This window comes from Dendropsophus ebraccatus, chromosome 4 (assembly GCF_027789765.1).
Source record: "Dendropsophus ebraccatus isolate aDenEbr1 chromosome 4, aDenEbr1.pat, whole genome shotgun sequence".
Classification (NCBI taxonomy): Eukaryota; Metazoa; Chordata; class Amphibia; order Anura; family Hylidae; genus Dendropsophus; species Dendropsophus ebraccatus.
In genome coordinates this window covers 107,831,794-107,846,417 of record NC_091457.1, presented here as the reverse complement: position 1 = coordinate 107,846,417, position 14,624 = coordinate 107,831,794, and the positions used below count along the sequence as shown (strand labels likewise).

Below are 14,624 nucleotides of genomic sequence, written 5' to 3'. Positions count from 1 at the left end.
ATCAAACTCGCATGAAAGTAGCTGCGTTTTTTGTGGTGTTGAACTTGCCTGTGAAAATCATGTGAAATTCAAAACTCGCATGTAAAAATCGCACCAAACACATAGCGAGAATACACATACATTGACTTAATAGCAATCAGTATCGCTGTAGATTTATGTGCGAGAAACTCACAGCGATAAATACGCAGCGAGTCTGTACGTGTGAACAGACCCTTAGAGAGGTTTCTCAGCCACACAACGAAACACAGATTTCAGTCTTGAAAACAAACTCTGTAGTCTCATGGTGAAGATAGTTTTAAGGTTTATTTAAATGTGAGATTGTAGAAAAAAGGGGTTAACATAGAATTAAACAAAGACAAAGAGACTTGGCCATGGAGATTAGGATTCAGAAACATTGACCCAGATTAACTATTGCAAATGTGGGTAAAATTACTCTTTAATTTGCAGATGGGGGCAATACAATCTTATGAATCAGAAAAGGCTTACAATACACCGTGAAATAAGTTTACATCAGTTACTTCAGAACTGAAAATCTCTGAGCATTTCTTGGGTTTATTTACTGTACTGGTCACATGATCACGCAGCAGCAGCATTTTCTGGGGTAATTGTCGCAATACGTTTTGTTCTCCATTCCATAGACATAATATACACCCTGCTTCCCTTTCCAGGTATAATACACCTTGGAGAGAGGCAGCAACTCGATGTTTTGACGCTGTAGGAGAGAAAGTGAGTGTGAAATGGTGAAAAAGTGATTAAGGGATAGAAGTTGATAGAGTGAGAATTAAGAGAGTGAGTTTGGGAGAAAGCAATAATATAAGAGACAGTGTGAGGGAGAGAGAGAGAGAATGTGAGTGTGGAAGACTGAGAAGAAAGAGTATGAGATAGACAGTAGAGAATAAGAAGACTCTGACAGTTACTGACAGAAATTACTGGAATAAATTCTGATAATTTACCTTTAAGTCAAGTACCTTTAAATACCAGAATCTTGATAGACAGAATGAAAGAGTTAAGGTCTCTAGAGCGCTTAACTGCTTCTTTGAACAACAACCTGGATGCTTTTGATAAGATATGGTCGTCCTGGGATGCACTCTTCCCCCCTAATATTAGATGATCTGATGGACCACATAGCCCCCCCCCCCTCCTCACCCTCCCATCCTTCCTTTCTCTACCCTCTGTTTTCGTTTTCTATGTTTGTTCGCCAAGCTGTAGACTTGTTAAAACTACAGTATACCTCATCTTATTGTTCATATGAGTAGCGGACCAGTTGTTATGGTCCAGCTTCTTCCTCATCTTAGCGAGGCTAAGAATATATGGTTCATTTGTCTATGTATCACTATGGCTTGCAACACATATGTTTGTAATTTCTACAACATTGTTTGCTATTTCTGTTAAGGCTACGTTCACACAGAGCAAAAGGGGCGGATTACGCGAGGAAATATTTCCGCCTGAAATCAACTGATGCTGAATTCCGAGCAGAATATAAGCAGAATGTAAGCAGAATCCCTGCGTATTCCGCTAGGAAAGTGTTCAGCTCGTAATCAGCTCTTGACAAATTCAGCGCGGAATACTCGAGGAATCCGCGCTGAATCCGCATGCATTCAGCGCTGAAATTCAGCGAGTATTTGGCGAGTAAACTAGACTATACCAGAATATATACTAGAATCCTCCTCCCCCCTTTTTTCCCCATTTCCACGCTGATTCAGCGCGTAATTTCCGCTTGTACTCCGCCCTGAATATGCGCGTATTCCACGCTGTAAAAGAAAATCAGAGCCCCATTGGTTTGTATAGGCTTCCGCTAGCGGAAGAATGAACACGTTCTTTCTTCTGGCGGAAAGCGGATTAGTTCAGTGCGGAAATTCCACCGTGTGAACTGCAGAGCAGAATTTCCATTCAACACAATGGAAATAAGCTCTGCACCTATTTTAACGGCTGAAATTTCAGCACTGATTCAGCGCAGAAATTCAGCTGCTTTTGCTCTGTGTGAACGAGCCCTAAAAATGGAAAACTTCTAATAAAAACACATTTATAAAAAAAAATAAATACCAGAATCTAACTACCAGAATCTGGCTGGTTAGCAGCCAGATTCTTGCCAATGCAATATTAAAATCTTATTTTTTGCTAATGGAAAAGAACTGTTCTTATTTGCAGCAATTTTCCTATTTACCTGTCTCAGGATTTTATAATCATTAGAAAGCATGGCATGATCCTCAAGGATGTTCTGAGAAGCTTCAATAATGGATGGATCAGAGAATGTGGTGACTGGCTGGACCTACAAGCAAAAAATGTTTTTAACAAGTGTTGCCAAGAAATAGCAGAGCTAAAATTTCTATGTCTGTTAATATATAAATAATTAGGCAATTTTAAATTGAGTATTTAGCACTACAATTTAGACTTGAGGAGTATTTTATATTTGCCGAGGTAGCGGTAGAGCAAATGTCATAGAGACAACCCCTGCAGTTCCTCTAAAAAGAGCCCTAGTGTTCACATTTAAAGACATTTTCCTTAGGCTATGTTCACACAGCGCTAATTTTCAATAAATAACGGCCATTTAATTAAAATAACACCTCGGCCGGGATTCCGTGCGGCCCCACTTTACATGGTCTGCTATCGTGATTTGGAATGCGGGAACACCCGAATGTGCCCGAATTGCAAATCAAAAGAAGTGAAGCTCACTGCAGTACCGACTGGCATGAACGTCGCAGACAGCGGCTGTTCTGTGAACCCGGTCTTATTATTTAAATCAGGGAAGGGGGAACATTTAGCCCTACAGCTGTTTCAAAACTACAATTCCCATCATACTTAGGGCCCTATTCCACCGGACGATTATCGTTCAGATTATCGTTAAATCGTTCGAATCTAAACGATAATCGTTCAGTTGAAATGCAGTTAACGATTAACGACCGAACGAGAAATCGTTGATCGCTTTATAAGACCTGGACCTATTTTTATCGTTGCTCGTTCACAAAACGTTCGCAAATCGTTCGCATTGAATAAGACATCGTTCGGTCGTTCGCAATAGATACGAACGCAATAGCGAATAAATACGGAAGAAGAAACGATCGCAATTACGATCATAAGTAAGGATGATCGTTCCATGGAAATGAGTGAACGTTTTCAGGTCTTTCGCAATAGCGGTCGTTTGAGATCGTTAATCGTTAACGATTATGCTAACGATAATCGTCCGGTGGAATAGGGCCCTTAGACAGCCAAAGCTTTAGGTCTGGCTGTCCAAACATATTGGAAATTGCAGTTTTGCAACACTTGGAGGGCCAAAGGTTCCCCCTTGCCTGATTTAAAATGACAGGTGGGCAAAATAATAACAATGTCATCTCTAAATAGAACCACTACGTTTTTTAATTGAAAAGAACGGATGCTGATTGTCATGAAATCAGCATCTGTTCTTTTGTACAGGGGCAGCATTGCATTGAAGTCTATGCAATGCCATCCGCTGTGCTCACACTTTGTTATTTTAACGCCCATTCTTTAGAAAAAATGCAATTAAAAAAAAATTAATATGCCTATTATTTACAATAGCTGTTCACACAATGTAAATAGTTAATTGATTTGCGGACACACCCAACGATGCACGCAAGTCAATAGTAAAAAAATAATGTTTCTAAATCTGAAACTTCTGGCCTGGCGGCCGGCAGTTTGGCACTGTCCATTGCTATACACAGCCATATATTTTTACATTTTTACATTTGCTTTTACAATGATGCTACCCAATGCTCAAATAAACCTAATAAACAGTGTCCAAATAATATCATGTCTTAATCAAGTTGTCCCAAAATGAAGAGTTATCCCCTATCCACATACTCAGTAAACACTCTATTCTTTCTCCATATTGGAACTAACAGTATATCGGAATATTTTTTTACACCACTCTTTAAGTTGCATCCGAAGGCCCCATCCCTGGAACCTCTTGGAAAAAAGCTCTGAGTAACTGGCCAGTTTGCTACATCCTAAACCAACCCTGTCTATATGTGAGGCTTTCTATTATACGGGCTGATTATCTGCTGAATCAGGCAGATATTGCCCCATGTACTAAAGACAATGATCAGCCAAGGAGCTGAACATTGTTGTCTTTCAACATGTTATAAATTGTCTGTTGGCCATGCATTGCATTGTGTAATAGTGATGTGTCGCCGATATGAAAGTAATAATGATAAATAAATAATAATAAAATAATAAAGATGTCCACACTCCCCTGATGTCCTCCTGGCTTGTTTTTGGGATTCTCCACTGCAGCCGCCACGGATACTTTCGAACCCATCTCTGAAGTAACAGGCCGCTCAGCCAATGACTGAATGTGGTGCTGTCCCGTCTCAGACAGTAATTGTCTGAGCGGCCTGTCACTTCAGATATAGGACCAGAAGTGTAGACAGTGACTGCAGTGAGCGAGAGATCCCACAGACAAGGCTGGAGAGCGTGGACAGGAATTATATCTTTATTATTTTACACCTTTAAAGCAAGGGCTGCATGGACATTGCTAATGAGGTCTGTGCAGCCCTTGCTGCATGATAATGGAGCTATGTAATAGGTTCTATAAGCGAGCCCCGATTTAGCAGATTGGTGTTCACTTAACTCCACCATAGGGCTTGGTAAGTGGTTGAATAAAGATCGATTGAAGGTTGTCGGCAGAAAAAGACCACTTGGTCCATCTAGTCTGCCCTTTTAGTATTAACTCTCTTATTATGTTAGGATAGATATTTGTTTATCTTAGGAATATTTAAATTCATTTATTGTAGATTTACCAACCACATCTGCTGGAAGTTTGTTCCAAGCATCTACTACTCTTTCAGAAAAGTAATATTTTTTCATGTTGTTTCTGATCCTTTCCCAACTAACCTCTGACTGTGTCCCCTTGTTTCTCAGTTCAGTTTTTTTTTATATGAAAAACACTTCCCTCCTGAACCATAGTAAGTCTTTTTATATGTTTAAAGGTTTTGATCATGTCCCCCCATTTCTCTTCTTTCCTCCAGACTATTCAGATTCATATCTTCAGGGTCCTATTAGATTAATCGATTTTGCATGAACAATGTGTACATTTAGCGAATATTTAGCTAACATTTAGCAAACAACTATGATTTTCTGGCCAGCCTAAAAGAAGCGTTCAAGGACACACAAACGATTTTTTGATCGTTGCCTACATATACACAAAACGATTATTGTTTAAATTCAGATGATATAACAATTTTTCGCTTAATAATTGCCCCATGTAATAGGCCCTTAATGATACGGCCCTTAAACCATTTATCATCCTCACAGTATCTGCTTCTCTGCTGAGCAGAGAGGTGACCTTTCTCATAGCAAAGAAATATGAAAAACATCAGGAGGAAAAATATGTCTTACCGTTGTGTCCTCATCTATAAAGATGGTATTTCCAGACACTTTCTCAAATTTTTCAGACGGGAATTCTGAGTTATCATTGGCCACAAACTCAGAAGAGTGGTTTTCCCTACAGGTAAAAAACAGCAAAGGTTGGTTTGAACAAGAAACACCTTCTCTCCGCCTCCAAGCGCCAGGTGAAAAGCCTATAAACTGTTGTATCATGGCCAAAAGTTTTGAGAATGACACAAATATTATATTTTCACATGATCTGCTGCCCTCTGCTTTTTATGTGGGTTTGTCAGATGTTTTTATCACATACAGAAATATAATTGCAATCATATTATGAGTAACAAAAGCTTATATTGACAGTTAGAATGAGTTAATGCAGCAAGTCAATATTTGCAGTGTTGACCCTTCTTCTTCAGGACCTCTGCAATTCTCCCTGGCATGCTCTCAATCAACTTCTGGACCAAATCCTGACTGATAGCTGTCCATTCTTGCACAATGCTTGCATTTCGTCAGAATTTGTTGGTTTTTGTTTGTCCACCCGTCTCTTGATGATTGACCACAAGTTCTCAATGGGATTAAGATCTGGGGAGTTTCCAGGCCATGGACCCAAAATCTCTATGTTTTGTTCCCTGAGCCATTTAGTTATCACCTTTGCTTTATGACAAGGTGCTCCATCATGCTGGAAAAGGCATTGTTGATTGCCAAACTGCTACACATTATGCTCCACATGCTGATTGCTATACTGTACAGTAACTTTTATTCAGAATAAAAAAAATCATTATTTTTGGGCTGTGGAACCAATTGTCTGCATACCAGTGATTTCTTATTGGAAAAGTTGCTTTGGTTTAAGAGCAGATTTGGATTACAAGCACAGTCCCGGAACAAATTAAGTTGGTAATCCAAGGCACCACTGTATTTGTGAGACATGTAGCCAAACACACAAAATGACCTGGCCCTACCACATGTAGCAAGAAAATATTCTGTACAGTATATGGGATGCCACTTAAATTCACACTCCTGAGGGAACTGGATGACCAGCGGAATGCGTGGGATGCATGGGATGTCTGCATATACGTCATATTTTCTTGCTACATGTGGTAGGACCTGGTCATTTTGTTAACATATGGTGCCTTTTGCTTTATTGATAACAGGGCAAGGTAGCTTTTGCTTTTTAATTGTTTTTAATCTTGGCATGTATATGTTCATCTTGTTTTCATGTCTGTAAATATTGTTTGTTATAAGGGTTGTTACAGAATAAAGAAGCTTTTTGTTGTGTCACCTGGTTATATGCATGTTCCCTTCTTCTGGTCTGGTTTAGTGCATTGTTCACATGAATAGGTTTGCAGTCAGGCACTTGTGCCCACTTTTTTTTTATTGTTAGGTGTAAATATGGATGATGTGCTACGGAACGGAGTTCGGAGTTCCAGGCATCATGTATAATTATAATGCCGGGACACTGCTTAAATGTTTGCGCTACTGTACTTACACGCTGTCACGCTATAATCTGTTTAAAGTATTATTGTCACATTATGTATTTTTATTCACACTGAATAGTTATTCATCATGCATTGGCTTCATTTAACGGTGTTGGATATACTCTGGAAGGATATTGGTGATACATGGCAGTTTCATTATGTTCTCACCATTTTACTTTCATCTGTAAGAAGGTAAGCAGTCTCCCTTGGCCACTGCAATTAACACACATTATTTTTCCTCTGCCAACACATGTAAAGCACCTATAAAAAGATGAAACTGAGATGATCAATGATGGACTGTAAATATTACAAATGCCCATATGGAGTTTATTTAGCTGTTCCTGTGGCTTCTATATATACTCTCATGGGCCTCATTTACTAACAATCAGTGGCATAACTAGAAATGGCTGTGCCCCATAGCAAACTTTTGATCCCCCAACTGACCACTAAGCGATCAAGTCTAGTCATAATGCAGTGTCCCAGAACATGCAGACTACTACTCCTATTATGCTCATTTCTATTGCTGTGTCAATGCCTGTTCTGGTAATTGTTTGCAGTGCAACTGCTGCTAGTATTCCCCTGGTATTCTCTGGTTATGTGTATTCTCATGCATATTCTTATATATTCCTGTGTATTATTACATTGTACAGTGGTATGCAAGGCTGCTGATCACGTGACCATGCCAGTGCCCTGTAACCATGGTTCCTCCAATGGCCGACTAGCTCTGGCCAGGGGCAACCATGTGACCTCCCACTTCCTCCTAACAAGTGAGTCTTCCCCCTGCTTCCAAGCAAGGAGGATGTGTGTCGTCTCTCTCCTGCCTCACAGGAGTTGGACATGTCGCAGGTCCCACTTCACCACTAGAAGTGTGGATCAGGTGCTCTGCTGTATTCAAGTCTTCGGCTGTATCTGCCTGCTCAAGTGTCCAGAGTTCCTTCTCTCATCTGGGTGTCATTCCGTTATCTCTCTTCATCGTTTCAAGTATTCACAGCAAGTTTTATTCTCAAGCTAATCCACCCAGCAATGCTACTTTCTCTCATACTCCTACTCCCATCATCCAGCACGTGTTCTCCCAGCCTATGCAGCACCACTCCTGCCTTGTTTGTCAAAGCCTGCTATATACCCGGTTGCAACCGGACAGAACTGTTGCTACTAGTTACCTCATCTATAATAAAACTGCTGTTACTGAACCCTGGCATTGGTGTCCACTAACTGGTGCCCTGACTAAGTGCAGTGAAGAATCGCATGCCCATCATCACCCGCAGATTCCACAGACCGGCCCTACAGCTGTGCCGCCCTCAGGCCTATACCGTGACAAGTATACACCCTGCAGCTGCCCCGGTTATTGCCCGCTCATAACAACAGCACTGCGGAAGTGGCCCCCAGGGGCCAGGGCATCGCAATAACTGCAAGCGCTTGTCAGTAGTGCTTGCAGTTAAATAGACATTTGCAGAACCGAAGAGGCCTGCTCGCCCACATGGTGCTGCAAATGATGACTGCTCAGGGGGCTTAGTGTATTGCTTGTGTGGGCAATGGGGCCCCCCGATTCAGCGGGTCCCATAGCAGCCACTATGGCGGCTACAGTGGTAGTTACGCCCCTGGTTTTAGTGTTCACTGTTTTGACCAATCACAGGTGCAGGTGCTTCACACAGTCATCTACACTGTTTCCCTCTCTTTTCCTTCACACAGCCCCACCAATACGAAATAAGACCCGGTCATCCCTATTTCCCTATTTAACCCTTTAAGGACGGGGCCCATTTTCGTTTTTGCATTTTCGGTTTTTCCTCCTTGTGTTTAAAAGGCCATAGCACTAGAATTTTTGCACCTAGAAACCCACATGAGCCCTTATTTTTTGCGTCACTAATTGTACTTTGCAATGACAGGCTGAATTTTTGCATTTGGTACACTACGAAACCAGAAAAAAATTCAATGTGTGGTGTAATTGAAAAAAAAAATACACATTTCTTTTATTTGGGGAAACTGTGTTTTTACGCTAAATCGCCCTGGGGTAAAACTGACTTGTTATGCATGTTCCTCAAGTCGTTACAATTAAAACGATATATAACATGTATAACTTATATTGTATCTGATGGCCTATAAAAAATTCAAACCATTGTTAACAAATATACATTCCTTAAAATCGCTCCATTCCCAGGCTTATAACGCTTTTATTCTTGGGTCTATGGGGCTGTGTCAGGTGTCATTTTTTGCGCCATGATGTGTTCTTTCTATCGGTACCTTGATTGCGCATATCCAACTTTTTGATCGCTTTTTATTACATTTTTTCTGGATTTGATGCGACCAAAAATGCGCAATTTTGCACTTTGGGATTTTTTTGCGCTGATGCCGTTTACCCTGTGAGATCAGGAATGTGATTAATTAATAGTACGGGCGATTCCGCACGCGGCGATACCAAACATGTTTGTTTATTTATTTGTTTACTTCTATTTAAAACCTGGGAAAAGGGGGGTGATTCAGACTTTTATTAGGGGAGTTTTTTTTTTTTACTATAAACAACACTTTTTTTTTTTTTTTTTTTTACACATATACTAGAAGCCCCCCTAGGGGACTTCTATTATATATACTTTGATCTCTCATTGAGATCTTTGCTGTATAGATATACAGCAAAGATCAATGAGATAGGCACTCGTTTGCTTTCGGCTGCTGCAGCCGGAAAAAAAACGAGTGCCGAGTCGGGGACGGCGCCATCTTGGATGAGTCCCTGGCCGGCATCAGACAGGGAGATCGCTCCTCCGGGACAACGTCCGGGAGGAGCGATCTCCCTCACTAGACCCCAGGGAAAGGTTGCCTCCGGTAATTGGAGGCAGCTGTCAAAGTTGCCCGCTAATAGCGGCGGTCCCGGGCTAACCGCGGCACCCGGGACCGCGTCGCTTCAAAGCGGGGTCGCCGCGCGGCCCCGCTTTGAAGTGCTAATGAGGACAAATGACGTACGGGTACGTCATATGTCCTTAAGAGGTTAAGCTCAGCTAATTCTTGGTGGGAGGTCTCAGTTAGTTGGGCTTTTGTCAGTGGAGTTAAAGGGACTAAGGGACCTATTCCACGGGGCAAGGAGGGCCCGATCAATGATGTAAACGAGCGGTGATCTGCTAGATCGTCGCTCTTTTACTGGGCCTATACCACGGCCTGATGATCATTAAGCGAGGGCTGCAAGGACATCGTTACAGATGTCCTTGCAGCCCTTGCAGCATTATACATTACCTGTCCAGGCTTCTTCTCCGCGCTGTCTTCATCCCCGGGTCCCGCGCGCTCTATCTTCAGAATGGCTGGTCAGCTGACCACGGCGGTCCCGGCCTGTGATTGGCTAAGTGCTCCGTCAGCTGACCGGCCATTCTGAAGATAGAGCGTGCGGGACCTGGGGATGAAGACAGCGCGGAGAAGAAGCCTGGACAGGTAATGTCTGATGCTGCTGCTTGTCAAATCGTCGGTCGCCCGCTGCGCACCGCTATTCAACCGTAGCGATGCGCAGTGGGGGAACGATGATTTTAGGTCTGGCCTTAAATGAACGATCAGCCAATGACACGATCATCGGTTGATCATTCTCTCTATTTCACCGAACGATAATCGGCCCAAATGGGGCTGATCCGGCCGATTATCATTACTGTGGAATGGGGCCCTAAGACAGAGCCAGAGAGAGATTCTCTCCTAACAAAGAGATTAAAGATGCAGTGTTTGGGTCCTATTCCACGGGCTGACCAGGGCCCGATTAATGATGTAAATGAGGGCCGATCTGCCGATCGTTTACTGGGCCCGACAATCATTTAGCAAGGGCTGCTGGGACATTGTTACCGATGTCCTTGCAGCCCTTGTTTCATACTTTACCTCACCAGGCTGCAGGTCTTCTCCTTCTTCCGGTCCCACGCCACAGCAGCTTTGGAGCGGCCTGTCTGAACTTAATGGCCAATCACTGGCTGTTGCTACCGCGCAGGACCGGGAGAAGGAGAAGCCCTGCAGCCTGGTGAGGTAAAGTATGAACCTAAATGAACAATCAGCCGATGATCGTGTCTCGCTACGGATCGATAATCTGCCGAATCGGGCCGATTTGGCCGATTATCGCTCAGTGGAATAGGCCCCTTAAACCCACAGTTAGGGTAACCATGTTCTAGGGCAACCTTGTCTACGCCAGGGATTCTTTCCCCACTTTGTCAGTCTTTAAGAGTCAAGAGACTGATCTCCAGTAGGGCAAAGAGCCTAAGCTAAAGTATCCTGAGTGGTAGTAAGTTATAAAAAAGTAGACTGATGAGCGGATTTCAGAGAGAAAACAAAGCACTTTTCTTCGTTATTGCTGTGAATTTGCTCATCTCTAATTATAAGGTTATAACAGAAATTGAAGACTTACATTGTTTTTCCCACTCCAGAGCAAGTAAAACAAGAGCCTTGGAAGGTTTGGCCAGAACCGAAGCACACCATGCAGTCTTTCTGTGTGCAAAAACATGGAACAAAAGATTTGGGGTGAAAACTGTTTTATGGCTGATGGAATTTATGAAGTATGAACTAAAGGTAGAAATGCAATTGATATACATGTCTATAGGCCTGCTTTGTTCTAGAACTATTACATGAATTTAGTGCAGGTAGGCGTGCAGTGTCAGAGTGCCTAGGCAGACCACACCACACATAACAAACTACGGAAAAAAAAATCACCGGCAGGCAAAAGGGGGTTTTGGAAACATAATCAGTTAAGTATACTTACCTACCCAATGCTGCCTTACTGATCTCTGAAAGCCGCCAGCCTCCTGCAGATCCTGCAATGTCAAATACCTGGCTGATGGATTGCCCGCTAAGGCTAGGTTCACACTGCGTTTTCAGCATCCGTTTAACGCATCCGTTTTTTGCAAAAAACGCATGAAAAACGGATTGCAAAAAACGGATTCATTTGTGTGCATCCGTTTTTACATTGACTTCCATTATAAAAAAAAAACGGATCAGTTTTTTTTTGACGGACCAAAACGGACAAAAAAACGTTGCTGACCCTATTTTTCTGGACGTTAAAAAAAACGGATCCGTTAAACGGATGCTGAAAACGCAGTGTGAACCTAGCCTTAGCAAATTAGTGAGTGGGGCAGGGCACTGCTGCAGTCACTGACTGGCTGAGCGAGCAATCGATCAGCGGGACTGTGACGTTGCAGGAGCTGGGCCATGACATATCGGGAAACCGGCCTAAAATGACAAGCGGTGGCTGGCTGTGATTCTTTTGTTTTCGTGAAACTTCTCCTTCAAATACACTGGCTCAGCAGACAGTATAACATATCACATACAATGGGCTTAGGTACAATGGCTTGCCAGACAGTAGCATACCTGATTTGCTTAAAATGAATCTGTCGGATGCAATTCATGTTTCAAACTGCTGACACTTGGATAGGTGTTAGGTTAATGAGACACAATACCTTTACATATCCTATGTGCTTCCAAAATGCAGACAAATGCTATCATTCTCCAGTGAAAAGTGCCACAGAGGTTTCCCCAACCACCTGATCTGCTGCAATCTGGAACCCCCTTCACTCCCCTCCCATACTTGATCCTGCTTGATTGACAGTCAGCTGCAAGCTGAGCTCCAAGCAGGGCAACGGATGGGAGAGGAGGAGGTATTACAGCCATCAAGAGCTTAGGAGAGCCTTTCTGACACTTTTCAATGAAGAATAAAAGCATTTTGACATTCTGGCACTTGAAAAATGTATAGTATGGTACTGTGTTAGCCAGAAAAATCCATATTGTGGTAAATACTTGAAATCAAAGTATTTTAGGAGTGATACCTTTATTGGCCAACAAAAAACTGTTAGAGCTGTGAGCTTTCGGGATTCACAAGATCCCTTCGTCAGACAAGTTCACAAATGAAAAGAATGACATTCTGGCAAAAATACAAAAATAGATATATAAAAGGTACCTAGGGGGAGATTTATCAAACATGGGGTAAAGTGAAACTGGCTCAGTTGCCCCTAGCAACCAATCAGATTCCACTTTTCACTCCTCACAGACTTTTTGGAAAATGAAAGATGGAATCTGATTGGTTGCTAGGGGCAACTGAACCAGTTTCACTTTACACCATGTTTGATAAATCTCCCCCCATGTGTTTTCTTGACATTACAGCTATTTAACGGTCTCTGCAGTCTCAAACGAGAATTCAATTTGACATATTCACTTAATATACAGTGGCTGAGCACCAAAGTATCACACGCAACAGGCATACACACAGCAACTATGCAGCATAGTATCACACATAGTAGGATTAGATAAGGCAGTTCATTGGACATTACTTAAATATGATAAGCACAGATACTGTGAAAAAGAAACATGGAAACAGTCCCTGTTGTTCTTTTTCTTTTTATATTTAAAGGGGTTGGCCACTTTATAGTAAAATTGCTCAGTGTACAGTATTAGTAAGTGTACTCATTGTATATACAGGCAGCAGCTTCTTCTGTTCCTCATAGAGTTAAAATCAGACTCCCCTTCTCCAGGCTGTGCTGCCCTGCTCTGTGGCGAGACTGTCCATAAGAAGGCTGACATGGAGGAGCATATGACTATGCCCCGTGCCCCCCCCCCCCCCAGTGTCCATCATTGAGCCTGTATATGCCTATGGTGAACACTGGGGGGGTGGGGGATGATCACATGCTACTCCATCTCAGCCATCTTATGGACAGACTCACCAAGGCGCAGGGCAGCATAGCCTGTAGGACAGGAGTCTGATTTTAGCTCTATTTTAGCACAAGGAGCTGCTGTTAGTAAGTAATGTGAATACACTTACTAATAACTATACACAAAACTATTTTACTATAAAGTGGCCAACCCTTTTAATTAAAGGGGTATTCTAACCATTTTAAACTTTTGATATCTTGCTGCCCTGGTGCAGAACATAAAGATGCTATTCTTACCTTTCCGCACTTCCCGGTGTCCTCCTATGGAATCTCTGAGGCCCCGTCTGAACGATCCTTCCTCTACTTTTGAGAGGTTTGTTCACCCGAGATGGGTCAGCATCGGGGCCAGTAAGAGGGAGTTATGTTTTCTGCCAGGCATCAACGTATCAAAAGTTTAAAATTGCTGAAATACCCTTTTAAGATACCATATCATTTTCTTCTACTTACATTTCCCGCTCCAGTACATAATAGGCACTGAGTTGTGCCTTTTCCATTGCATAATGGGCATGCCTGCGGAAAAACAAACATTATTAATGAAAGTCATGTGATCCCTAAGCAGAATAAATAATGATGCACAGATGCCCCCCTCAATTTGTATGACTATAATACTGTAGGCAGGTTTATATATTGCTGAGTGCCCCTGCCTAGTCACAAAGAACTGATATTTATTGCTGCACTTCTGTACCACCAAATCCATAGGAGTTAAACACTGAATATAATGAACAAGGATTATATACTGTACATTAATGTAAAGTATGTATAACTAGGGCTATGGTTAAGAAGAAGAGAGGATTCTGGATTTGCTGCCACCCCTGGGCCGTTGTGGTCAGATGGGCACCCACTACATCTGTTTAGTTTGTACTGTTGTGCTTTTTCTTGTACCCCTAGGGCTAAGGATAAGGACATACAGTAGATCACAAAGACTTATTATATAACCATTTATTGGCTGTTGATATCATGTCATGTTCTGTAATATTCAGATATATGAAAATAGGGTATTTACATGCTGTGTTCTAACTTACATGGCCCAGTATTTCCCTCAAGTGAGACTTTTGCTTTGATATATTCAATGAAGGTCTATGAGCACTTAAAGGGAAACTAACAGTTGGTTAGAAGGAAGTTAGGTTACTGTTATGTTCTCATAAGGCAGGAGACGTTGAGG

The 14,624-nt window shown here is 42.2% G+C and overlaps 1 protein-coding gene across 4 annotated transcripts; it reads right to left on the bottom strand.

Annotated features, from left to right (window-relative positions):
• Positions 1 to 336: 336 nt before the first annotated feature.
• LOC138789860 (protein SSUH2 homolog) lies at positions 337 to 13,311 on the bottom strand. 4 transcript variants are annotated; one of them, XM_069968709.1, is made up of 6 exons: positions 13,231 to 13,311; positions 11,173 to 11,252; positions 6,984 to 7,076; positions 5,353 to 5,458; positions 2,165 to 2,269; positions 337 to 712 (listed from the first exon to the last, which is right to left on the bottom strand). In XM_069968709.1, the coding sequence occupies exons 2-6, from the start codon at positions 11,241 to 11,243 to the stop codon at positions 569 to 571; spliced, it is 519 nt and encodes a 172-aa protein (XP_069824810.1). In that variant the 5' UTR covers positions 11,244 to 11,252; positions 13,231 to 13,311; the 3' UTR covers positions 337 to 568. The 4 variants fall into 4 exon arrangements, with proteins under 4 accessions (XP_069824810.1, XP_069824811.1, XP_069824812.1 ...); XM_069968710.1 differs by lacking the exon at positions 13,231 to 13,311 and adding an exon at positions 12,715 to 12,800; XM_069968711.1 differs by lacking the exon at positions 11,173 to 11,252 and having other exon boundaries at positions 13,231 to 13,271.
• Positions 13,312 to 14,624: the final 1,313 nt, after the last annotated feature.